Source organism: Diceros bicornis, chromosome 1 (assembly GCF_020826845.1).
Source record: "Diceros bicornis minor isolate mBicDic1 chromosome 1, mDicBic1.mat.cur, whole genome shotgun sequence".
In the NCBI taxonomy this organism is placed as follows: Eukaryota; Metazoa; Chordata; class Mammalia; order Perissodactyla; family Rhinocerotidae; genus Diceros; species Diceros bicornis.
The window spans coordinates 94,501,484-94,528,921 of NC_080740.1; the positions used below are offsets into that span (position 1 = coordinate 94,501,484).

A 27,438-nucleotide genomic window follows, 5' to 3' on the forward strand; every position below is an offset into this window, starting at 1 on the left:
AGTTCTTTTCTGCCTTGTCTGGATTGACTGAATGCTCTTTAATTCTTTTATCCTCTTTATCAATTTGGAAGTTATACATTCAATTTCTATTCTTTTTGTAGTTACCCTTAATATTTAAACATATTTGCTTAATACAATCTGAAGTTTATATTACATCATACATGCTATAATTGTCCAGTGTTCTAGTTCTAACATTTAGAAATGCTCTCTTTCAAAAGATTATTTAATGGTACCTCATTTAGATTTATATTACTTTTCTCTGGATTATTGCTATTTTCTGTTGAATGACTAATTAATCAAATATCAAGTGGAATTCTGGGTTAAGAAGGCAAATTGCATATATGCATCTAACTTCACTTTCTCTCAAACCTCACTAAAATTGCAGTATAGGGATAGCTTTTTAAACAATCATAAACCTACTTAGGGAGAATAAGAAAGAATACAACAGCAATAAAATTTTGGAAGCTGGAAGGCAGATGGGAGAATGACAATGATCTAGTAGACCTAGAAAACTGAAGCCAAGCCAGCAGTGGGTAAAGAATTCTCAAAAGCACCAGTTACTTCTGGAACTTGGGGTGAAGGGAGTAGGAACTAAAATTAGGAGCACGAGGGTAAAATCTATTTGAAAACTAGAACCCTAAATCCCCTCTTAGTTTTTCCCATTGGGTGACTACCTCTCTCCATCCCAGCAGGAGTCTAGAGATTTATATTCTGGAAAGCATAAAACAGAAGGTGTCTAAACTGGCAGCTAGATGCTTTTGTATCCCAAGCAGGTGGAAAGACTCTTCCCTCAGGAATCAAACCTGCACAAAAGAAAGTTCTCATAGATTGTGATGTTAGTGATTCCCAGTTCACCCAAAGGTGAAGTACAAGCTCCACACAGGTGTTTGCTATGAGCTGACAGCCAAAGTTTTTTCAGCATCAGAGGAAAGCTACTAACAAAAAGAAAGAGACCAAAGTAAACACAAATATCAACTTGGAGAAAACAGATTATGCAAAGAGAAGAAAACTTCAAATAAACTAATATCTTCAGAGATATGAAAAAAGAACAGGATGCTATTTAGAAAGAAACACTCAGAGAACAAAAACAAGCTACTGGAAATTAAAAACACAACAGAAATGAAGAGCTCAATAAACACATTAGAAGAGAAAGTTCAAGAAACCTGCCAGAGAGTAGAACAAAAAGATGGAGATGGAAAATAGAATAGTGAAAAATAAGAAAATTAGAAGGCTAGTCCAGAGGAACACAAATGAAGAAGAGGAATTCCAAAAGAGACAACAAAGAATAAAGGTGGATAGTTAGAAATCATCAACAAAATAATTACAGGAAAACATCCTGTAACCAAAGGATATAAGTTGCCAGTTTGAAAGGCCCACCAAGTATCTAACACATTTGATGAAAATGGATCCACACCAAGATAAATCATTGTGACAATTCAAACACTGAAGACAAAAGAAGATTGCTCAGGCTTCCAGAAAGAGGGAAAAAAGTTTACATATCAAAGATTAGAAATTAGAATGGAATTGCGCTCTCTCAATAGCATCACCAGAAGCATCAAGACAAGGAGAAATGCCTTCAAAATTCTTAATGAAGACCTTGAATGGAGAATTCTATACCAAGCTAAACAAAGACTAGCATAGTCATTTTCAAACATACAAAGTCTCAAAAATTTTACCTCCAAGGCACTCTTTTTCAAGAAGCTACTGAAGAATGTGTCAAAATGTTAAAGGAACTAGAAAGAGGAAAACTTGAGATACAAAGAAATCCAACCCAGATGAGAGAAAATTGAGATTCCCAGGAATATCAGAGAGATCTCAGAATGACAGCTGTGCACCAGATGGAGATGCTAACTATTCCATATCAAAGTTGTGTGACTGGACAGATAGAAATGTTGAGACTTACGTTAGCACAATCTCCCCTGTATCATCTTTTTAAGCAAGGACAGAATTCCAGGATAAGCCTGGCCCAGTTCTGATCTATCACTGACCTATCTTGCTGGTAAAATTTCTGCTCCCTCTTCTATGAGCTACTGCTTGAACCTGATGAGGACCTTCATTTCATCCCTTAGTTTTCTGGTTTGATCTAATCTTGAAAGCTAGAGGTAGGCCATGGTGAACTTAGAGGTAGAAAACACAGAGCTGCCAACTCTCTTTGATCATATTCTATCAGACATTCAACACCTGGTGCATATTACAGCTCTTCCAGGTGACAACAATGGCAGCCATGAAAATGTGCCTCTTAAATCTCCAACTGTAGAACTATAATTCAATGATATCCCTAGCCATCATGTTTGGGCCAAGGCCACACTTCTCATGGGCTGCTCCGAGCCAATAACTGAGTGTGGCAGGGATACTAAAATAAGTCCCATTCCTGCAATAAGGGGGCTCCTCTGCTAGGCAAGTGTCAACTGAGAACTCCCCATCGCCTTGTTTTCTAGAACTGCTGCAGTCTAAGGCTTTTCCTACCCAACCTTCCTTCCTTCCCTTGCTCTTTCACAGGGGTCAGATCTGCATTGCATTCTGATGGCTCTCCCAGCCTTCCCTGGCTCTGATTTGCCCCTCACAATAAATCTCTTGAACATCTAATGCTTCCCACTTGTTTCTCAGAGTACCCAAAGTATCACAAGTGGTGTCAGGAGTGGCCTGAGAAAACAGGTAGTAAGATAGAGTTCCAAGGGGCCGACCCTGTGGCATAGTGGTTAAGCATGTGTGCTTCACTGCTGGCAGCCCAGATTTGGATCTCAGGCATGCACCAACGCACTGCTTGTCAAGACATGCTGTGGCCGCATCCCATATAAAGTGGAGGAAGATGGGCACAGACGTTAGCCCAGGGGCAGTCTTCCTCAGCAAAAAGAGGAGGATTGGCATGGATGTTAGCTCAGGGCTGATCTTCCTCACAAAAAAAAAAAAAGAAAGAAAGAGTTCCAAGACAGGTTCATTCACTACCAAATAGGCAAAAAGGATGCTGTCTTGAGTGGTATTTGGGACAGTCTCTGGCAGTCCATTGCTAAATATTTAAACAGAGGTGAACTGGGAATATCTCAGTGAAGAGGAATGCCTAAGTGGAAGATAAAAACAACAAACAAACACATAGATGCAGAAAATAGATTGGTAGTTACCAGAGGGGAACTGGGGAGAGGGGTGGGTGAAGGGGGTAAAAGAGCACATGTGTACAGTGATGGATGGTAATTAGTCTTTGGGTGGTGAGCATGATGTAGTCTACACAGAAATTGAAATATAATGATGTTCACCTGAAAGTTTTATAATGTTATAAACCAATGTTACTTCAATAAGAAAACAAAATAAAATAAAAGAGGAATGCTCTGCAGGTGTCATGATTTAAGTATCTGAAAGACATGGGGGAACAAGGCCTACAAAGCAGCAGAGTTGGCTCTAAGTTACGCTGATGCCCTGCAGAAGAATCATGAGAAATGAGGGCCGTTGTCAAGCAGTTCAAGACTAGCTGTAATGCCAGAGGGCCTCTTTGGTAGCTTACAAAGAAGCCCTTATCAACCGCAGGGAAAGAGAAGAGGTGGGTAGGCAACATGTACAATAGGGGTGGTAAACCTCCAGAAAGGGGAGATGGTAAATAGTTTAGGGTTTGCAGGCCATATAAGATCTTCATAACATATATTCTTCTTTATTTTTATAATACTTTAAAAATGTAAAAAACATTCTTAGCTCACAGGCTGTATAAAATGGGCTGTGGGGAGGATTTAGCCTGTGGGCCAGAGTTTGACACCCCTCACATAGAAGATATGAAAGTTGGAATTGCACAACCAAGTCAGGGTCCTGCTTTCAAAGACTGGCGCACTGAAACATGGGATGGAGACCCTTGGATGGAGGCCCCTGAGGGTGTTGGCTGGGAGATGCCCTGGACACCCTGGGCTTGCACTCACCCTTACCTCGTAGGAGGTGGCACTTCAGCTGTGCTGCAGAAGACTCTCCCTGATGAGGCAACAGAGGACCCTCAGGAACGCCCCCCATCTCCTCTCCTAGGAGGGAGACTGAATACTTGGGTTAAATCCTGGAATACCCTGCCTGGAGAAGTGCTGAGTCTGAGAAGGGAGAAAAGAGACTGTACACTGAAATAACAGAAGTAATTAGCTAGCAGGAAGTAGGAGGAGTGGAGGTAGTGCCCCTGAGATTGGTTGAGAGTGCTTGACCATGAGATCTAGAACGTAAGATTATAACAAGCAGGAGTTTACTGACTTTGGGCACTTTCTCAGGACACAGGACCTGACACTCTCTCAAAGATGACAGAAGATGGAGCAAACTTGCTTCTAGGGTGGCTCTTAAGATACACAGGGTAAGCGATGATCAGCACTGAGTGAAGGAGAAAACTGAGCTGATGAAAGGGGGCTGGCTGGAATGGATATATTATGAGTCAGAAAACCCACAGAGGATTATGTTCCCCAAGAGGGCTCAGAGAATGCACTACTCATGAAGGTCATCAGGAACGTGCTGGTGAGAAAGGCCCGGCCTCACTGTGAGTACTGGGATGGGTCTCCCTGCAGGCCACAGCTGACTAGGACAGGCACTCACAGACCTGGCTTGTTAATACTCGTGGCATGATTTGCCAGCCACCCACCCACTGCCCCCCAAAACCAGGCAGAGTTGTTAACCAGAGAAGCTAAGAGGTCACATATAATGACCAGTAAGGTTGAAGAGGGAGCCAAGGGAAATTACGGAGATGGTTAACACAGCATGGTAAATGACAACTAGAGAACCGCGTACAGGTTTCTACTTTTTATAGAAAAATTTTAAAGCATAGTCACATTATTTCATTTTAAAGCAAATGAAGCAGAAATAGTTTCATTTCTGAAACTATTACAGAGCATTTAGCAACATGACATTCACCCCAGGTGTGGACTATTATGGAGCTTTGATTCTCTAAGTGTATTTGATACATACAAATATCTGTGTGCTTTTTTCCCATAATTATTTGGGAAACTTCAAAAAGAGTGGTACACCCAAAGCTTTTTAAGCCTCTTGCTAGAATTTAATTTGAATAAATTGTGTTGTGCAAGTACAGAAAAACATTTACAAAGTTTAAACAGCTCATTGGTCCATAACGATTCTAAGTATCTGTAATTTTCAAAGGTTGTGTCAATGTGCCTAAGAAAAGGGTGAAGACAAAATAAAATGTTGGGGGCTGAGCAGCTACCGTGGCTAAATGCCCAAACCCTTAGGGGCATTTTGGTAGAAGGTCACCTAGAGAGCAAGTGAACCCCAATATGCACTGCATGCCACCAAGTAAGAGCTAGTTCCTCACAACCATTCAATTTAATCCTCATAAAAATATCTTGATATTGTTGCATCTGCAACTGCAAAATTCCTTCTGCAGTTGTAGAACTAGGCTCTGAAAGATACAGCGGCTCACCAAAGGCAACGCGGCTCTAAGTGGCAGCTATGGGATGTGAACCTAGATCTCCTGACACTAGATGTGGTATTTGTTCTACTTTGCCAGAGAAAGAGTTCGCAATTTTTTTCTGTAAAGGCCAGATAGTAAATATTTTAAGCTTTGCAAACCATATTATCTCTGTCACAATGACTTAACTCCACTCTTGTAGTGAGAAAACAGCCATAGACAATATGTAAATAAATGAGTCTAGCGGTGTTGCAATAAAACTTTATTTACAAAAATGAGTGGGGGCCTGGATTTGGCTTAGGGATTGTGGTTTGCTGACCCTGCTACAGATTAAAACATACAAACAAACCACAAAGGGATTAGACTCTCAAGCTTCTCCTTTTCTGACTTTCAGAAGCATTTTCATTACTGCCCCATTGACCCCACTGCATTATATGCAATCATGACTTCACTGTACATTCATCTTACAGTTCCTAGCTCTTCCACAGCACCCACTTTCCTTTCCCTAATGCAAACTCTAGCTTCCTTGATAAACACTTGAAAGCAGTGATCAACACCTTTTTTTTAAATGTGTGAACCAATTCAGGAAAAATAAGATTTTTTTTCCTCTATTCTTAGTAAAAATAGTTTATTGGATCACAAAATGAAAAAACAATGTAAAGATTTCCTGCTTTATTGAATATTTTTAAGCACTAATGAAAAATTGGTATTGCTTTTTAGTTACCAAGGTGCTAATATGTGGGCAACAAAGTCATCTTCCTAAACCTTCATTCCTTCACTTTATATCCTGCTTTAGGATTCAGAACATGGCTCCTTATACATTATTTCATTTATCTTTGAAGCCCACTTTGAAGTAGGTATTATTGTGGAGAAACTGATACTCACGGAGGTTAAGTGACTCACCCAGAGTCACAGTCCTTCTCTTCTGGTAACACTCAACAAGCAAGCACTGTGCTAGGGGCCAGGAATAAGGAATAAACCAAATCCCACCTCCTCACCTTTCTCCCTTGGCCTCCTTGTTGATCCCTGGCCTCCACCAAAACCCACAGACCTAGATAAGCAATTCTGAGAAGATTCTCCTCCTGGTAGTTGCTCAGGTATCTTTTTCCCCTCAGGCCTCTTCTTGGTTGAACTGAAAGCTGCACTTGAACTGATATCAGACACTTTTCTGGAAAACCAAACAGGACATGAAGCTCTCTGGTCTTGGGTGGCTCAGCCCAGCTTTACGGGATTAATTCTTTGTAGGGACTCATCTACACTATTACAAATAATGATTTTTTAAAATTGTTAGACTGTTTGATCAATGTTAGTTCTTATTATTTCGTTATGTTTACTACTTGCTCTGAAAGTTAGTTTTATATCCCCAAAGAAATATAACTTCCTATAGTCTCTAATTCTGCTTCTCTCCCCTTTGAACTGACATTATTTACTACATTCCTTTCATCTGTCAATGTTCTTTCTGCAAGGAGTCAGTCCCCTGTGCCTACTGGCCTTTCCTCATCTAGTTTTAAGAGTGCAATATCTCAAGTGGGGCCCTTACTCAATCCATTGCATTACTTGATCATAGCCATTTCTTCAAGATCTGAAATCAATTCTTACAGATCCTGCTGGTTGGCTAATTTGCATAGTTGTCCTGATGTTTTCATCGAGCACATCCAGTAGTTTTGGACATTTTTAGTTTCAGATAAGGATGTTTTTCTTAATTCCAAGGAGCTGGAGTCACACAGGGTCTGCTAAATGAATTCCTCAGCCCTACTCACCTCTGCAATCAGATCCTGTAGCTCTCCTTCACTAGGGCAGCATCCCAATGACCTGATAATTGTTCCAATCTCTCTGGGATAAAAGGAGGCAATAGTTTTAGAATATAAACTCTGACGTGGCAAGCACTGTATTTCTCTAAATTATTTCAGAGTAGATGTAGCATAGCAAACAAGGTCAATAAATACTGCCTTGTGAGGATAAAAGATACTTTCTGGGGAAAGGAAAAGACAGACAAGTGAACCAAAGAGAGAAGAAAGAAGTGTTTGCATTGATTGGCAAAGGTAATCCCTGCTTGGGCAAAATCAAAGAGTTCTAGAAAAGGAAAAGAAAGGGAGGGGAATAAGAAAAAGAAATGTCAGCCACTTACTAGCTGATCTTAAGTGTTAGTTAACTCTTTTGAGCCTCAGTTTCCACATCTGTAAAATGAGGATGATAATGTCTACCCAGAGGTTTGTGGTGAAGTTTACATTATGGCAGAGACTTAAAAGCATGGCCTCTAGTGTCAGCCTGCTAGGGTTCAAATCCCAGCTCCGCAACTTGCTAGACCAGGCAGGTTCACCTCTGTGTGCATAAGCCCACCCAGCAGGTAAAACACAACAGAAGGCCTGAAATACTTAGAACTGGGCTGGGAAGACTCTATGGATCAAACAAGATAAGCCATCATAATATAAAGCACAGCTCTTGGCAGAGTAGCCACTCAATAAATATTAGTTCCTCCTCTCCCCCTCGCCCATAATAATGTAACTTAATTCAATAAATGACCTAAAAAAAGTATAAATTATATTCAGGACTCTCTGGATGCTAAAACAGGGAATTTGAATACATTATTACATATTTCTACTTAAAATGATTAAAGTTGTAATATTTGAATGTTAATTTAATTTCACAAATATTCACTTAACTAGAATATTTAATTTCTCTACCATTCTGGATAATATTGGTAGTGTCATATTTACTCCCTATTTTACTGAGAAAACATTTTAAATAAGAATTTTTAAGTTCTTTATTCAAGGAGGTTGCAGGATGAGTATCAACTTAAGAGAAAAACCTAAAGTCAATAACTCTGGAAGATTCTTAATTTTCACTTATTGATTTTCCTTCATAATCCATGAGAGCCAACTAAATATGTAATGTCTTTATGTGAATTATATTTCATACTTCCTTGAGAACCTGAGTCTCAACACTTCTGCATTGTTTTCCACACCCATATCCCTCATCTAGGCAGGATCTGAACATAAGGGTGTTGTTAGAAACTAAAAACATTTTATAAGATTATACTGTCTCTCAAGACGTCCCTAAAGATGTCCCATGAAACTGATTAACACCAAAGTAGTAAATATGTTATTGTAGATCGGACTGGCTATTGTTTACATTAGAATAAATAGTTAATGAGGCAGAGACAAAAAAAAAGTGATTTGATAAGTATTCACAGATTCATTCCCTTCATAACCTTCCAGGCCTTCTGTTATGTGTCAGAGAACCACTTAAACCCCAGAATCAGAGTGACAAAATAAAGGCTGTATTAACTTACACACAAAAGGGAGGGCAGGGGGCCGGCTCCGTGGCTTAGTGGTTAAGTGCACACACTCTGCTGCTGGCGGCCTGGGTTCGGATCCTGGGCGCACACCAACGCACCATTTCTCCGGCCATGCTGAGGCCGCGTCCCACATACAGCAACTAGAAGGATGTGCACCCATGACCTACAACTATCTACTGGGGCTTTGGGGGGAAAAAAAAAGGAGGAGGATTGGCAATAGATATTAGCTCAGGGCTGATCTTCCTCACAAAAAAAAAAAAAGAGGAAGAGAAGGAGCCACAAAAACTGCTAACACTGAACTTATCACTGGTCTTGGCAAAGAGGGAAATGGAATTTCACTGGATTTAGAAAAATAAAGAAATGTGACATCTTTTATCTCAAGTCTTATTGTGCAATTCCTATCTGTAACCCTAGTTTGTGGTTTGGGAATGGATGATGAAGAAATTCCCACATGAAGACTTCTCATTCTTCTGTGTAGTATGAGGCAAGGTCCTCTGCTGAGACTGAATGGGAAGACAAGAGACCATCTTAACTGTTTCTGGGCTTGCCATGACTTGCCTCTCTAAGCACCCATATTTCAAGACAGCCTCATCCTTGCTCCCACATTCTAAAACCTGCACTTCTCCTGATGTACTGGATATTTTCTGTGTGTCACCAGAATCCCATTCTTCTCCACCCGGCTCCATTTCCCCCAGGGACTGACCTCTGCTTCTGCTCTAGGCTCCCTCTACCTCAGGCTCCTGTTGTGGTTGGTCAACACATGGCAGAGCACTGCAGTTGTCTGTTGCTGCTTAACTAGCTGCCCCAAATGTAGGGCTTTAAACAATGGTTTCTTATTTTTCACAATTCTGTGGGTTGGATGGATGATTTCTCTACTGGTTTCACCTGGGCTCACTCATGCAGCTGTGTTTAGTAGTTAATGAATCTATACATGGTTGCTCAATATTCCACAGTCAACCACTCAAAATTCCCATTGTCACCATCCTGGATCGGGGCCCCTTAACCTCCCATCCTGCATGCTCTTTTAGTCTACAAGCCTGAGTTTCTATAATTTTCACTTTCTTTGTTCCTGCAAAGCACTGTGGGAAGAAAACAATTAACAAAAAATCTTTGGCCCACTACACATTCACGCCATCCAGCATGAGGTGTCCTGGACGTTGCCAAACAATTCTTTCATGCACCTCCCGTAGATTCCCTAGCAAACTTCCCAGAGCAGCTCTTCTGAGTCATCTCTTGCCTCAAGCTCCAAAGCACTGACCCCTTTAATCTCAGCAGAAGACCCCACAGACCCAATCACCTACTTCACTGAGCAGATGAAACTGCTTAGGTTGGACCCCATCACTAACCTTCATACCACCTGCTTCCTCAGCCCAGGCTGCTATAACAACATACCACAGGCTAGGTGGCTCAAACCACAGACGTGGATTTCTCACAGTTCTGAAGGTGTGAAGTCTCAGATCAAGGCGAGAGTAGATTGGGTGTCTGGTGAGAGCCCTTCCTGGCTTGCAGATGTCCACCTTCTTGCTATATCTCTCACGGTGGAAAGGGAGAGAGACTAGTCTCCCTCTTGTTTTAGGGGCCCTAATCCCATCATGGGGGCTCCACTCTCATGACCTCATCTAAACCTAATCACCTCCCAAAGGCCCCACCTCCAATACCATCACAATGGGGGTTTAGGCTTCAACATATGGATTTGGGGGGGGGTACAACATTCAGTCCACAGCCCCACCCTTACATTCACTTCCCTTATACCACTTTAGAAGTATATACATGCCTCCTTCCTTATGTTCTCAGCCTTGGAGGAATACAAAGTGCTCTTCCCTAATACAGCTGACCCCTCTTAGCTTTTCTTAGCTCCAGTCTTGGCTCTTGTTCTTGACCCACTTGCCTCTCTCTCTCAGCATCTTCATTCTTTATTAGTTGCTTCCTTTTTGCCTTAAAATATTCAGATATCTTCATCTTGAAAAAATTTCTGACAGGTGCCTTACCACCTCCAACCATTCTCTCTCTCAGCTTCCTTTCGCTATCACAATACTTATTCTAAATTACTTATCTTGTAACTAACAATTTCATTTCCAACTCACCTGCTCCATGCCTAATCCCTCTGCAGAATCCTGCCATCACTAGCTCTCTATTAATCAAGCAATCCATTGTGATCTCTCACTGCCTCCTCCACTCCCTGAATCCATCTCCCTCTCTTCCTCCCCTAACCCCTGTAACTGCCCCCTGCCCTGTACCCCTGGTTGCAAGATGATCTCTACTGTTAAAAATATTACAGGGCTAAGAGAATACGAAGTATCTTGGATTTGACCAAAAAGACCAGTGGTGATCTTAATTACAGCATTTGCAGGGGAGTGAGGAAGAGAAAACCCCCCAAAGAGTGCTGGTGGTAAGAAAATTTAGAGCACAAGTACAGAATACACAACTAAGGAATATGTCTACCACAGAGAAGGCACCTCAGGCCTAATGGCTAACAGTTACATGGCACTCGCTGTGTGCCAGGCACCTTCTAGAACAGCATGTGTATCAATTCATTCAATCCTCATGACAGTCCTGTGAGGTTGGTACTACTATTATCTCCACTTTACTGATGAGGAAACTAAATCCCAAGATGTTAAATAACTTGCCTGGGGTCACATACGGCCAAGACACTCAAGCAATGACTCCCTCAGGACCAGGGAAATCTCAGGAGCCATGGAGAAGTCTGACAAAAGGGGTAAGGAGAAAAAGGGATGAGGACAGGAACAGAGTCTGTCACAAGGTGAGAAAAGTAGATCAGTCAGCTTTCAGGTTTAGGAATGGACATCTCCTCTCAGAGTTCTAGAAAGAACAGTCCTCACATCTCGCTCATATCCCATACATCACGATCATGATCTGTACAGATGTGAGAAGAAATATCTCCAGGCTGTCAGGTTAGTACTAACAGAATGCAGTTATACAGAGTTTTGTTTTGTGTGCCGGGGTCTGTTTTAAAGTGCTTTAAATATTCTTATCCACTTACTGCTCACAACAGCTCTGTGAGGTAGGTACCATTATTTTACAGATGAGGAAAACTGAACCACAGAAAGATTAGGTAATTTTCCCAAGATCCTATTAAATAGTGGAAATGGGATTGCAATACACAGGCCAGAATCCATACTCTTAACCACTGCACAAGGCTGCCTCTCATAAATCTCAATTGAGTATTTAGTTAGACTTAAAGGAGAACTTCCTGACTATAACAAGGTGCTTCTCAAGAAATTTATGAATATCCTACCCTATGGGAGCCTTGAAGATAGATCCAGGAGTCATAAACTGATGACCCAAGGGACACATTTGGCCCTCAGGTGTGTTGGTTCAGCACAGTGTTGGTTGCTTTGTTTAGGTGAGGTGTACATCCTTGTCTTGAGACCTGTCCTACACTCCTGACTCACAAATTTACATTAGATGCCTGGCCTCTGGATGTGTCTGTGTATCACTCCTGGGAAATGTCAGTTTTGTACCATTGAGGAATTTACCTGCAAGAAGCAGGGGGATGAGCCAAATGACTTCTTCAAGTTCTCCCCAAGTGTTCTGATTCTCAGATGATTTTTAAAAACACATACATATAAACCTCTGGCTTATGTCAGAGAATGTTCTTGTTCTCAGAAGACACACACTGGAGTATTTCACGGAAAAGGTCACAACGTCTATGATGTACTCTCAAATAGTCCAGCAAAATGAAAATAATAATAATAAAATACATAAATATGTATATATATGGAAAAAGCTAGAGAGCACATGTGCAAGCAAAAGCAAATGTGGCTGGATGTCAATAACTGGTGACTCTAGGTGAAAGTACACAAAAGTCCAGTGTGCCACTTACTATTTGTCTATGTTTGAAATTTTTTTAATAAAAAGCTTTTATTAAAAAAATAAGATAACCACATTTCATTCTCAGCAATCAAAACCAAAGCAATAAGAAATGATAACAGAAATTCTGCTTCATATAGACTATTTATAAAACAATTTTCTTTTTCGTGTTATTTTATTTTTGTCATTTGGACTTGAAAAGTTGATTTTTAAGAATGTCTTAACTCTCAGTTTCACAATAAAAATATATTAGTTACCAATTTTTTACTCAGTATTTTAGAATTTAAAATTGAAAGCTTGGCAACTGAGAGAGACCTAAAATATTCTATTTCGTGAAGTACAAGTTGAGATGAGGCTGGATATCAGTCTCCTGTTCTTTGGGGTAAAAGAAAAGTGCATGGAGAAGATGGAGCCCTGTTTGTCCCTGGGCAACACTGAGGAAGGCGGCACCATGGGCTGTTCTCGGCCACCGCAGGGTGAGAGCTGGGCTCATGACTGACTCTCACTGACCACTGGCTCAATCTCTCTAAAGATGAGTGGCAGTTACCATGGAATGGTCAGATAGATCTCTGGCCCACAAAGGCAGCTCATCAGGCAGGCTGTCAGTTGATTACATTGCCCAGTAAAGGCCACGTAGAGGGTGACTGAGAAGAAAAGAATTTGAAGGCAAATGAGGTAGGGGAAGGGAGGTGATGTTTAAATACAAATAGCGTCTTCTTCTCAAATGTGTTCTTTCTTCAAATGAGAATGGAATGAGATTAATTTATTTTGAGAGGCGTCCCAAGTTCCTAAATGAGTCCCTGAGAGGAGAGGAGGAGGAAATTAAAGCAGAAGCAAAGATAATTCAGAGCTTCTCTTGTTCTCCCATGTCCTGAAATACAAGGTCAGAGGCACAGAAGACCAGATGATCCAGGAGCCCCTCTACATTGTAATTCTGGCACCGAGACCATGGGGACGCGGCAGGAGGGGGCACGTGGGCCCTGAAGAACTCCAGATAGTAACTGGACAGAGCTGGGATCCTAGCCATTCTGGAGGAAACCATGTAGCTAACAGTTCAACCTTAGGAGTAGTAAGGATCCCAAAGATGAGCTGAGGAAAAAAGAGAAGGGCAAGAAAAAGCAGAGGCCAGAAAAGATCAGGCCTTTTTTTTTTTTTTTGTGAGGAAGATTGGCTCTGAGCTAACATCTGTTGCTAATCCTCCACTTTTTGGTGAGGAAGATTGTCCCTCAGCTAACATCTGTGCCCCTATTCCTCTATTTTGTATGTGGGATGCCATCACACATGGCTTGATGAGCAGTGTGTAGGTCCGTGCCCAGGATTCAAAGCCGGGAACCTCAAGCCACTGAAGCAGAGCACACGAACCTAACCACTATGACACCAGGCTGGCCCCTCAGGCTATTAATTTTTGAGAAAGAGATAGAGGTCTAGAAAGGAAGAGAACAGAAAAGGAAATGGTTAAGAAAACACTGAAAGACGTGAAAATATAGTTTCAGGAGGAGACAAGAAATAGAAATTTCAAAGCTTAATGATGAAAATAAAAGAAAAAAGTTCAGAAATAATTAGAAATAACAAGATATTAGACAGGAACTAGAAAATTAAACAAAACTATGAAATAAAGTAATTGATATATGTAATATTAAGTCTGATTAACTTATTTTACTACTAAATTGGATTTTGAATCAAGTGAAATGATTAAAAATTATTTTAAAATAACTTTTAAACTATTGTAATATTAAAATTATTAAAGTATTTAAAATTATTAAAGTAACCTTTTAAAATAACCATTTAAAAACTTACTGAAGTCAATGTAGTAAAATAAAATTAAAATAGTTTTTAAATTTTAATAATTTCTTCTAAAGTCTTTTTGTCAGGTTTTAGGAAGAGAGTAGAGAGAAAAGGCATAAATAAACTCGTTTGTATACAACAGTGTACTGGTTATCAACTGGCTCCTCAAGAGGAAAAAGCCCTGATTAGCATCATCTGTGTTTCCATTGTATAAACACACCATGGCCAATTCCGAGCTAACAATTTGAAGTCACTCAAGGTGGACTGGAGAGAGACATCTGCTAGCACACCATCGCATGGTGTCTCCACCATCCACACACCAGACACAAACCACCTCCGGGGCAAGGACAAGAAGAAAAAACAGCACAGCAACTAGGAAGTGTTAACGTTTTGAGTGCTTATTACTTCTGTTATTTTTTCATTGTTAATAAATATATTTTTCATTTTACACAGAACCTGAAAAAGTATAGAAGGTTTCCTGAGTTTGCATGTCACCGTTGTGCAGGGGCCATGCTAACCTTCTCTGTACCGTTCCAGTTCTAGTATGTGTTGCCGAAGTGAGCACCTTTGTTTTTAATATAATTTACTTGTAAGTTTATATAATTTATTTTTTATATAAATTAGTTTTTAACAGTGGCTTGCAGAATTCCTGAAAAATTAACCACCAACTCTGGTGAGCTGGTTGCAGCAGACAGGGTGTAGCTCAGCTCATCACTGGCTCTGAGTTCCGTCACTCCAGGCCACTCTGTGGCCTCTGCCCTGCTGGCTCTGCACAGGTTCCTCTCCCGAACAGCTAGCAGGGTTAGGACCAGCTCACTTAGTGCTCTACTATGTATACAGAAATGGTAGAAATCAATTATATCTCTTGTAAAAAAGTCTTTTTTTCCTTTTGAAAAATGTTTTCCTTCTTTTAAATCAGTTTCATCGGATTTTTTTTTTTTTTAAATTGCCAACACCTCGATTTTGGTAGGGTTTTCAGAGAAAATGGAAATCAACTGTTTCATATAAAGTCTTTAAAATCTGCAGAGACATTTCATTTCCTTTGTCAGAGTAGACGTTGTCTTATATAAGAACTACAAACTAACCCCAAAAGCCTTTATGGTTAAATACTAAGAATTTGCTTCTGTACTTACACTATATAGAGAGTAGTAAACAGGGGGACAAAATGAGTCACAATGAGCTTGCCCAAAAGCAGCAGTATCATTTACTTTACACACAGCATCTGGACCACTGCATACATTTGACCAGGGGCAGGCTGGTTCTTGGCAGGGCAGCATTCGGTGGATGTAGTATCATATTCCTGACACAAGGTGGAGCCAATGCCCTTGAGCTGAGTTGTGAGTCCCGTTTAAGGGCAGTCTAAGGTCAAAAACATGGCCAAGTGAAGACCTGACTCAGGACAATTGATGCAATTCTAAGGGAGAAAAGAATAGGAAAAATATTTTACCTCATCTATGAAATAGCTGCTATCCCGCTAAATATAAAAGAATGTTAAAAGTAACTCAAAAATTTCTAAAAAGGAACAAAAGTAGGATTTAAAAATGATTTTCATAATATTTGTTGGACACTACTATGAGCCATGTACCATTACAGCACAGCAGACAACAAAACAAAGACCTGTCCTTGTGGAAGGCATTTTTCACAGATTCACCTTATTTTGGCAAAGCTATGAAATGAAACTGAAATAATGGCTGAATCTCCTTATTCAGCAGAATGACTCTGTTTTAAAAAAGGCCTTTTTTTCCACGGGTCCGTCTAATTGAGTAAGGATCCTTTTTCCACCGCTAAAATATGCTTTCCAAAAACCTTCTGGTCCTAACCTTGTTACAGTATCATTTTTTATGTAGTCCTATGTGCTAGAGTTTGCAGCCCCCACATGAAGAACTCCGCATCTCCTGTGTATCACAGAAAAAAAAGCCTTATAAAATATCAGACACTACATGGAGTGATATAATAAATAAATAATTTAATGACATCCTTACTTTTCCATCTGCTATGGCTAAGGCACTGCCCTAGGCACTGTGGGTACTGTCATGATTTAGACAGACAAGGTCCCTGCTCTAACCACGGCACTTGCAGTCCGGTGGGAGAAAGCGTACACACACACAAATAAATATATGAGCTAACTTCAGGCAATGATAAATGCTGTGAAGAAATCACCACCACCATCATCATTATCATAACTGTATTAGTCTGCCAGGGCTGCCATAACACAATACCACAGACTGGGCAGCTGAAACAACAGAAATGTAGTTTTTCACAGTTCGGGAGGCTAGAAGCCCAGGGTCGAGGTGCTGGCAGGGCTGGTTCTTCTGAAGTGTCTCTCGAGGGATTGCAGATGGTCGTCTTCTTGCTGTGTCCTCATGTGGTCTTTCCTCTGTGTGCACATCCCTGGTGTCTGTGTGTCAAATTCCTTCTTATAAGGACACCAGTCACATTTCATTAGTGCCCACCCTATGCCCTCGTTTTAACTGAATCACCACTTTAAAGCCCTTATCTCGAAATAAGATTATATTCTGAGGTAGTAGGCATCAGGGACATGACTTTTGGGGGGACACCATTCAGCCCAAAACAATAACAATCCTAATAATCATACCCTGTTCTGGCCCCACTCGCTCCTGCCTGAACCACCACAGGACCCCTCAGGGAGTCGTTCTTCTTCTGCTCTCACCAACCTCCTCAATCCACTCTCCTCACAGCAGCCAGAACAATCTTTGAAATTGAAAATCATGGCTTGTAATTCCCCCTCTTAAAACCCCCCAATGGCTTCCGGCTGCGCTGGTAATCTAAACTTTTCCTCAGGGCCTAGGTGGCTCTACATAATTTGGCCCCTGCCAACCTTCTGGACTTGATCTCATGCCACTCTCTGACTACAGCAGAGTGATGCTACCATCTTTGCTTTTCTCCAACACACTAACCCCTCCCCTTCATAGAGTTTTCCTATTTGCTCTCCCCCAGTTCTTTACACGGCTGCCTCCTTCTAATCTTCAAGATCTTAACTCAAACACTACCTCCAGAGAAACCAGTTCAGACCAGAACATCTAACAGTTTCATCCCACTCAACCACCCCTCACTCTCTAATACCATCCTATTTTATTTTCCTTATATCGTATTTTATTATATCATCTTGTTTTATTTACTTTGTGGCACTTATTACTATCTGAAATTGTCTTGATTCATTTACTTGTATATTGTCTATCTCTTCCCTCTAAAATATAAGCTCCACGAGGACAGAGGCCTTTCACTGCTATATTCCAACACCTAGAAGGAGCTCACACACAGCAGGGACTCAATAAATCTTTGTTGAATAATAAATAAATTTCTAGAACACTTCATAGTTTGAAAAATGCCTTTTGATTAAAAAATACTTTCATATACATTCATTCAATTCTTACATCAATCCAGATTAGAATCCCCATATTAAAAAGAAGGAAACTAGAACTTGGAGAAGTTATTTGACTCACCCTCTAGGAACATAAACTGTATGGAGCAAAACTAGAAGTTGGTCCTATCCTCTGACTCCTGAGATTCTGTCTCTCAGCCTCTGTGCAATAACATCTTCTTAGAACAATCATGGTGGTGAGTAGGATTTAAGGTGAAAAGCAGAGGCAGAGAAAAAGACTCAGATACAACCCAGAACCACTCTGCCTTCTGCAGATTTCTCAGAGATGTTTTGGTTATCACAAGGTTTTAATACATGTCTACTATATTAATTGACTAAACATTTTTCATTATTGTGAAAGGTCTAAATAATTCCAAATTCAACAGTGACAAATGGCTGCTCACTGCCCAAACAAAACAAACCAAAGCTCCCCATCCTGGGGTTTCTTCTTAAGAATAACACCAGAAAACCATTTGGCAAATACTACAGCAATCATTGTTATGGTCAAGATCAACCAATGGATGCTAAAATTAGTGGGCAATGTTTGAGGAGAAATAGGATATTTGCATGGTCTTGAAGTATCTTTCCCAAGATATTTACTAATCACAAGGGAAAAAGTAATAACTTTAGAGTGGGGAAACCTGGCAGACACCCCCTGAACCAAGTGGTCAGGGAACATTATCAGTAATAAGACATTTCAGCATCAAGGGCACCCTGACATGATGCTCTGAGAAGAATACAAAGTCACATCTACGGCATTCTTGACAAAAACGCATCACCTCAGTCTATGCATGAGAAAACATCTGACAAACCCAAACTGAGAGACATTCTACAAAGTCACTGAGCAGGACTTTTCAAAGTATCATGGTCAGGAGAGACAGCAAGGTTGAGGAGCTGTCTGGGATTGGAGGACTGGAGAGACAAGACAATTAGAGGCAGCAGAAGATTCTGTACTGGACCCTGGAGAGAAGGGAGATGCAGGAACAGCTGGTGAAGTCCAGTACGATCTGTAGGTGAGTTCATGGTTTAGAACCAGCGGTAATTTCCTGGTTTTGATAACTGTACTGTGATTATATAAGAATGACCATGGAGGGAAGCTCGGTGAGGGATACACAGGAACACGCTGTACTAGGTTTTTCATTTCTGTAACTCTAAAATTAATTTCAAAATAAAATGTTTTTAAAAACACTAAAATTTTAAAACAATGGCATACTAAATTCCGTGTTTTTTCCATGGTCAAAGAATGAATACCACTTTTATATATTAAGGATATTAGCCATTTGCAATATAAGATTTTCTCAAGTTGTTATTTGTCTCTTGAATTTTTAAAGTTTTTTTAACTTGAAATTTTTTTTTTTTAACGTGGCTGAATGTGTCAGCCTTTTTACTTCTGGATTTTGTTTTGAGTCATTTCCCCACTCCAAGTTCATAAAGGAATTCACCCATATATTTTTTAATACTTATGAGATTTTATATTTTACACTTAGATTTTTGTTGCATATAGACTTTATCTTAGTATACAATTTGAAGTACAGAACTAATTTTATGTTTTTTCAAATGGCTATTCAGTTGTGAAGTCTATCTTTTCCCCACTTATTGGAGATGTCACCTATATCATATATTAACTTTCCATATGCACTTAGAACTATTTTTGGATTGTCTGTTCTATTTCATTGGTCTGTTATGCCACACTCTTTTAATTGTAAAGGATTTGTAATTGGTTTTAATATCAAATAAAGCTAAACTCACCTCCTTGCTCTCCTTTATCAGTTTTCTTGGCTATCTTGCTTTTTTATTTTTTCATATGAACATTAAATTCACTAGTCCAGTTCCAGAAAAGATCTGTTGGTATTTTAACTGGGATTGTGTTAAATTTATAAGTTAATTTAGGATTACTTGACATCTTTATGATTTCAAGCCTTCCTATCCAAAACCATGGTATGTCTTTCCATTTTTTCAAGTCTATTTTTATATCTTTCAGGTTTTTGTAATGTAGCATTTGTATTTTTTGGTTACATTTATGTTGATAAATTTTAGCTTTCTTGTTGCTATTGTAGATGAATCTTATCTCCCATTATATCATCTAACTGGTCATTGTATAGTTGAAGGCTCTTGATTTCTGTATATTAATTTTATTAATTTATTAATTATACTACTATTACTACTATTACTACTACTAATTAATACTGTATATTAATTTTATTAATTTATTAATTATACTACTACTTTATTGTTTTCTTTTTCTTTGTAGTAGTTTTTCCATTGATTCTCTTGGGTTTTTCAACATCATATCTACAAATAGAGATAGTTTTCTTTTTTCTTATATCTTTTCCACCTTCTACCATGTCATGTCCAATATTTATGCCTCCATTATTACTTGTCTAATTGCATTGGCTGAAGCCTCTAGTTAATACTAAATAATAATGGTCAATGTGGATATTCTTACCTTGTTCCTGACTTTAATGGAAATGCTGCCTGTGTTTCCTCATTAAGTAAGAAACTAGATTTTAGGCTGAGACATACACATTTCATGGTACAGAAGTATTTCCTCAAGTTCTATTTTATTGAGTGTGATAGTTAATTTCATGTGTCAACTCGACTGAGCTAAGGGATGGCCAGATAGCTGGTAAGACATGATTTCTGGGTGTGTCTGTGAGGGTCTTCAGAAGCGCTTAGCATTTGAATGGGTAGACTGAGTAAAGAAGAGTGCCCTCACCGATGCAGGTGGACATTATCCAACATGTTGGAGGCCTGAGAACAAGAAAAAGGCAGGGGAAGGGCTAATTTGCATTCTTTGCTTGAGCTGAGACATCTATCTTCTCCTGCCTTCAGACACCGGTGCTCCTGGTTCTCAGGCCTTAGGACTCGGACCAGGGCTTATACTATCAGCCACCTGATTCTTGGGCCTTTGGACTTCGACTCACACCACTGGCTTCCCTGGTTTTCAGGCTCTCAGACTCAGACTCAGACTAAATTATACCACTGGCTTTTCTGGTTCTCCAGCTTGCAGATGGCAGATCATGGGGCTTACTGGCCTGCATAATTACATGAATCAATTCCTATAATTAATCTCTTATCTTTATCTATAGCTCTATCTATCTATCTATCTATCTATCTATCTATCTCCTATTGGTTCTGTTTCTCAGGAGAAGTCTTAATACTTTGTCTTTAAAATTATGAATGTGTATGGAATTCTGTCAAATGACTCAAATATCTATAGAAATGATCCTATGATTTTTCTTTTTCAGATCTAGTAATATAATGAAATATATTACTACACTTCCTAACATAGAACTACTCTTTCATTCTGAAATGAATCTCAGTTTGCTTTAATGTGTTATTGTATTTTATTGCTAGTATTTTATTTACAATTTTTGTATAGATATTTGTAAGACTGTTTTTTAGGGTTTTTAATGCAATTTTTATTACATTTTTGGTATCAACATTATACTCACTTCAGAAAAAGAATTTGGAAGTTTTCCTTCTTTTCTTATTTTCTGGAAGAGATTAAGTACCACTGGGACTAAAATTTTTTTAAGTTTAGTAGAATTCTCCTATTAAACCATCTGGATTGAAGCCTTTTGGTGAGAGAGCTCTTTGAAAACTTGCCTATTATTACACTCTTTGACATAGGTCTTAGCAGCATATTTTCAAGTACCATGCCTGACCAGGCAAGGGAAACAACAGAAAAAATAAACAAATGGGACTACACCAAAGTAAAAACTTCTGAACTACCATATGATCCAGCTATTCCACTGCTGGGTATTTATCCAAAGAACATGAAAACATGAATGTGTAAAGACATATGCACCCCTATGTTCATTGCAGCATTATTCATAATAGCCAAGACTTGGAAGCAACCTAGGTGCCCTTGGAGGGACAAATGGATAAAGAAGATGTGGTATATATACACAATGGAATACTACTCAGCCATAAAAAAGGATGAAATCTTGCCATTTGTAACAACATGGATGGACCTTGAGGGTATTATGCTAAGTGAAACAAGTCAGAGGGAGAAAGTCAATTACCATATGATCTCACTTATAAATAGAAGATAAAGGGGCCGGCCCCATGGCACAGCTGTTAAGTGCATGCGCTCCACTGCTGGCAGCCCAGGTTCCGATCGCGGGCGTGCACCGATGCACCGCTTGTCAGGCCATGCTGTGGTGGCGTCCCATATAAAGTGGAGGAAGATGGGCATGGATGTTAGCCCAGGGCCAGTCTTCCTCAGCAAAAAGAGGAGGATTGGCATGGATGTTAGTTCAGGGCTGATCTTCCTCATGCACACAAAAAAAGAAGATAAAAACAATAAACAAACATATAGAGACAGAGATTGGATTGGTAGTTACCAGAGAGGAAGAGGGGAGGGAGGAGGGTGACAGGGGTAATTAGGCATATCTGTTTGGTGATACACTGTAATTAGTCTATGGGTGGTGAACATGATGTAATCTACACAGAAATTGAAATAGAATGATGTACATCCCCCCCAAAAAAGATGCAAATCATTTACCTTTGTATTATTTTGACTTTTGGCTTATATTGATAATGATTTATTCTTGAATTATGTGTCTGTATAAAATAAAAATCAACAGTTAACATTTTACATAAAAATAAATTAAAGTTATATTATCTAAAAAAGAAAACTTGCCTATTGATTCTACGGAAATTAGTATATTTAGATTTTCTGTCTTTACTGAGATCAGTTTGTTTTGTTTTGTTTTTTTTAATTGAATTTTTTAAAGTGTATAATTCAGTGGCTTTTAGTATATTCACAATGTTGAGCAACCATCACCACTATCTAATCCTAGAACATTTTCATCAACCCCCAAAAAATCCTCATACCTGTTACCAGTCACTTCTCATTCTCATCTCTCCTTCCCTCTTCACAACAACTAATCTACTTTCTGTCTCTATGGATTTGCCTATTATGGATATTTCATATAAATGTCATATAATATATGGCCTTTTGTGTCTGGCTTCTTTCATTTAGCATAATGTTTTCAAGGTTCATCTATGTTGTAGCATGTATCTAAATTTCATTCCTTTTTATGACTGAATAATATTCCACTACACGGATATACCACATTTTGTTTATCCATTCACCAGTTAATGGACATTTGAGTCATTTCTACTTTTTGGCTATTACGAATAATGCTGCTATAAACATTTGTATGCAAGTTTTTGTGTGGACATATTTTTTCTTTCCTTTTGAGTATATACCTAGGAATGAAATTGCTGGGTTATATGGTAATTTTATACCATATTTTGAGGAACTACACATTTGTTTTCTAAAGTGACTGCACCATTTTACATTCCTACCAGCAGAGTGTGAGGGTTCTAATTTCTCCATATCCTCACCAATGTTTGTATTTTACATTTTTAAAATTATAGCCATCCTAGTGATCTGAAGTAGTATTTCATTGTGGTTTTGATTTGCATTTCCCAAATGACCAATGATGTCTGGCATATTTTCTTGTACATATTGGCCATTAAATATTTCTTTGGAGAAATGTCTATTTAAATCCTTTGCCCACTTTTTAATTGAGTTATTTGTATTTTTATTATAGAGTTGTAAGTGTCCTTTATATATTCTGAATGCTGGACCCTTATCAGACATACAATTTGCAAATATTTTATCCCATTCTGTGGCTTTTTATTTTCTTGATGGTGTCCCTTGAAGCACAAAAGTTTTTAATTTTGATGAAGTCTAATTTATCTATTTTTTTCCTTGGGTTGCTTGTGACTTAGGTGTCATGTCTAACAAACTACTGCCCAATTCAAGGTGACAAAGATTTACACCTATGTTTTCTTCTAAGAGTTTTATTGTTTTAGCTTTTACATTTAGGTTTTTTATCAATTTTGAGTCAATTTTTGTGTATGGTATGTGGCAGGAGTCCAACTTCATTCATTTGCATGTGGATGTCCAGTTGTCCCAGCACCATTTGTTGCAAAGACTAGTCTTTCTCCATTGAATTGATTTGCCAACTCTGTTGAAGATCAACTGACCATAAATGTAAGGGTTTATTTCTAGACACTCAACTCTATTTCACTGGTCCCTATGTCTAGCCCTACGACATTATGCTGGTATCACAGAGTCTTGATTACTATAGCTTTGTAGTAAATTTTGAAATTGGGAAGTATAAGGCCAAATTTGTTCTTCTTTTCAAGATTTTTTTTGGCTATTCTAGGTCTCCCACAATTCCATATGTATTTTAGGATCAGCTTGTCAACTGTTGAAAGAAAAAGGCAGCTGGAATTTTGATAGGAATTGTGTTGAATTCATTGATCAATTTGGGGAGTACTGCCATCTTAACAATACTAAGTCTTCAAATCCAGGTACACAAGGCTGGGATCAGTTTTGACAAATTACATTTTACTAGAAAGTTGACTTTTTCAGCTAGATTTTCAAATTTGCTTGTATAGAGTTCTGTTTTGACGGTTATTGTCCCAAGTCATTTGTGTAATTGTGCTTTCTCAAAAAAAAAAAAATTGCCAGTGGTTTATCTTTTTAAATCTTTTACAAAGAACCAGTTCTTCATTTTATTAGTTCCTACTGTTTCCCTATTTCCAGCCCCATTAATTCTGTTTTTATCTTCACTAATTCTTCCTTTCTGCTTTCTCTCAGTTTACCTTTTCTCCCTAAAGTTTTGAGTTGGATGTTCTATTCATTTTTTTATGCTTTTATTTTTCTTGATATAGACATTTAATGTTTTGATTTGGTTGTATCTCCTAGATTCTGATGTCATTTCCATTTTCATATCTCAATTTCCATTATTGCTATTCTCTATAAGTTTTCAATTTCATTGTCATAAAATTTCACCTTTGACAACAGAGTTGTTTATTTAATGGACTTCAAGAAATTTTTCTAGGGCTGGCCCCGTGACTTAGCGGTTAAGTGCATGCGCTCCACTACTGGCGGCCCCGGTTCGGATCCCAGGCGTACACCAATGTACCGCTTCTCCAGCCATGCTGAGGCCACGTCCCACATATAGCAACTAGAAGGATGTGCAACTATGACATACAACTATCTACTTGGGCTTTGGGGGAAAGAAAGGAGGAGGACTGGCAATAGATGTTAGCTCATAGCCAGTCTTCCTCAGCAAAAAGAGGAGGATTAGCATGGATGTTAGCTCAGGGCTGATCTTCCTCACAAAAAAAGAAAAAAAAAATGTCTAGGTTGAGCTCCAGATTTGGGTATGGATGAGATTTCCCAGGAAAGGAAGTAAAATGACAAGAGGGATAGAGATAAAACTCTGGTGGACATTAATAAGCCAAATAGAAAGATAGTTGTCCCCAAAAGGAGCTGAGAAAGAAGAGTCAGAGATGTTGGGTAAAAACAAAAGGTGATATCATGGAACACAAGGGAAGAGACAACTAATGACCTCAGGAAAAACAGTTTGAATGGAAATGGGGTTGGGAGATAGAAGTCAAATTACAAATTGCATGTTGAAGAATGAACAGAGTGAAAAGTTATCAGTAAAAGCAAACTCCTTTTCTTATTAAGATTCTTAGCTATGAAGAGAAAGACACTAGCTGTGGGGGCTTTATCGAGTAGAAGTTTTTTGGTTGTTGTTTTTTGTTTTATATGGAAGACATTTGTGTAGTGGGATGTTTTGGAATAACAATGGAGGCCTTTCCATCCATAATTCTTTGTATTCTTCCCTCCACCTAGGTAGCTAGGGCGTTCCATGTTCATTGCCTCAGGGAGAGGATACCTCAGCAGAATACAGAGATCAGGGTGAATGACAAGGAAAGCTTAGTCATCAAAAGGGATTTTACCTGTGAGGTTGTGGCTAAGGCACTTATGCTATCCATGTCTGCCCTTGTGCAGACATCCTTGTTTCTGCCTGGCTTTAGGTTGGAGGTTCGGGAGAGTCACGTGGTCTCTTTAGGTTGGAGACCTTTCAGAACCAGCTCTATGCTGCTCTTCTGCATGCAGTCCTGGACTGTCTGGGCTTGTGAGGCAGCTCTGTAAGTCCACACACAGACATACTGTTATCCAAATTTTTTCCCAAGCTCTCATTAAGATGCCTTTGAGCAGAATGGGAATTCCTGGGCCGGCCCCTTGGCATAGTGGTTAAGTGTGCATGCTCTGCTGCTGGCGACCCGGGTTTGGATCCCAGGCCTGCACCGATGCACCACTTGTCAGGCCGTGCTGTGGTGGCGGCCCATATAAAGTGGAGGAAGATGGGCACGGATGTTACCTCAGGACCAGTTTTCCTCAGCAAAAAGAGGAGGATTGGCATGGATGTTAGCTCAGTGCTGATCTTCCTCACAAAAAAAAAAAAAAAAGAATGGGAATTCCTCTTGCTCTATTTTCTTGTTTATATCTGCTACTGTCAGATTTTGTGCCATTAAAGCTTGTTCTTCAAGTCCTTGTTACAGTCTTTGCTCATAATTGTCTGTGTGTCTATGTGTGTTTTAGGAACTCCTCAGGTGATTTTTTTTTTTTGAGGAAGATTGGCCCTGAGCTAACACCTGTTGCCAATCTTCCTTCTTTTTTCTCCCCAAAGCCTCCGTAGATAGTTGTATGTCATAGTTGTACATCCTTCTAGTTGCTGTATGTGGGATGCCACCTCAGCATGGCTTGGTGTGTGGTGCACAGGTCCCCACCCAGAATCCAAACTGGTGAACCCCAGGCCCGCCGAAGCGGAGCGCATGCACTCTACCACTCTGCCTCTGGGCTGGCCCCCCACCCCCAGGTGATTTTAATGTGCACCCAGAACTAGGAACCACTGCTCTGGTCCATGTGCCAACCTATCTACCATCCTATAGCTAGAGTTTTTTTTCAAAAAATCCAAATCTAGCCTTACCACTTCTTTGCATTTATGGATTTGTATTGCCTATATAACAAAATCCAGGCTCCTTGGGGCAGCAAACAAGATCATTCACTGAATGGCCCCTAGCCCACCTTTACACATTCATTTCCTAATAAATCCACACAACTAGTTACAAACCTTCTGCTCATATTATTGACACTGTATAGAGAAAAAAGACAATGTGGTATGCATCACAGAACCCAAATATTAAATACATTTGGTCTTCAACAAGTTTATAACTTAGGAGAAACAAAAAATATAAGCTTTCAGTTAAAAACATAAATACTCTTAGAGTTAGGTGAGCAAAGATGACTTAAAATGACCTCTTAGTGGAAGGCTGGAAACTATTACAAAATGCCTCAGTAGTTCTCAAAAAAAATAGACATTTGCGTGTCACTTCTCCGTAATTCAAAAAATGAAATAGAAGAAGGCTATGGGTTAGGAGCTGGTGTCGCTCCTATGCCTTTAAATTAACCAAAAGCTTTCTTGAATCACTGCACTTACAGCCTGGCTTCTGGCCTGGTTTCATGACTGCATTACACAATGGCACCACTCAACATTTGATTCTGAGTCCTTCAAAGATGAAAATAATGAATTCCTATGTTGCTGGGAACCCTACTAATGTAACCAAATCTTCTCCCTTTCATAGCCACTTGAATAGCACCTATACCAGTCCTGTCTTTCTCATTTCTCCCCAGGGAAAGAACAGATTCAGATATCTTGCCTTACTATCTCTGTAAATGGAATGGATGAAGTTTCTGTCACTCCTTCTATCTAAAATATATAGAACATTGAATTCCATTGCTACAATTGACTATGGTGAAGATGGAGTTACTTGCTCTGTGTACAGGGTGGAACCACTAGTTACTAACCCCTACAGCCCTTCTTCACCCCCAAATAGATTTGGGGCATTTCAAACAACTCTTGGACTTTCTTATGTAACACAAATGTA

General features: G+C 39.4%; 1 protein-coding gene and 1 non-coding gene across 4 annotated transcripts in view; both read right to left on the reverse strand.

Moving 5' to 3' along the window:
- EFCAB2 (EF-hand calcium binding domain 2) overlaps nt 1-27,438 on the reverse strand; it is a 131,387-nt gene that overhangs the window by 20,968 nt on the left and 82,981 nt on the right. For 2 of the 3 annotated variants that reach the window (XM_058548528.1, XM_058548518.1), the window contains exon 3: nt 7,132-7,204. The exons of the other annotated variant lie outside the window; for it this stretch is intronic. In XM_058548528.1, the coding sequence (XP_058404511.1) occupies nt 7,132-7,204 (73 nt within the window). The remainder of the gene's footprint in view (nt 1-7,131; nt 7,205-27,438) is intronic. 3 annotated transcript variants of the gene reach the window in all.
- On the reverse strand, nt 14,746-14,851 carry LOC131410476 (U6 spliceosomal RNA). Its single transcript, XR_009221258.1, has one exon. It is a non-coding gene; the product is annotated as a U6 spliceosomal RNA (small nuclear RNA).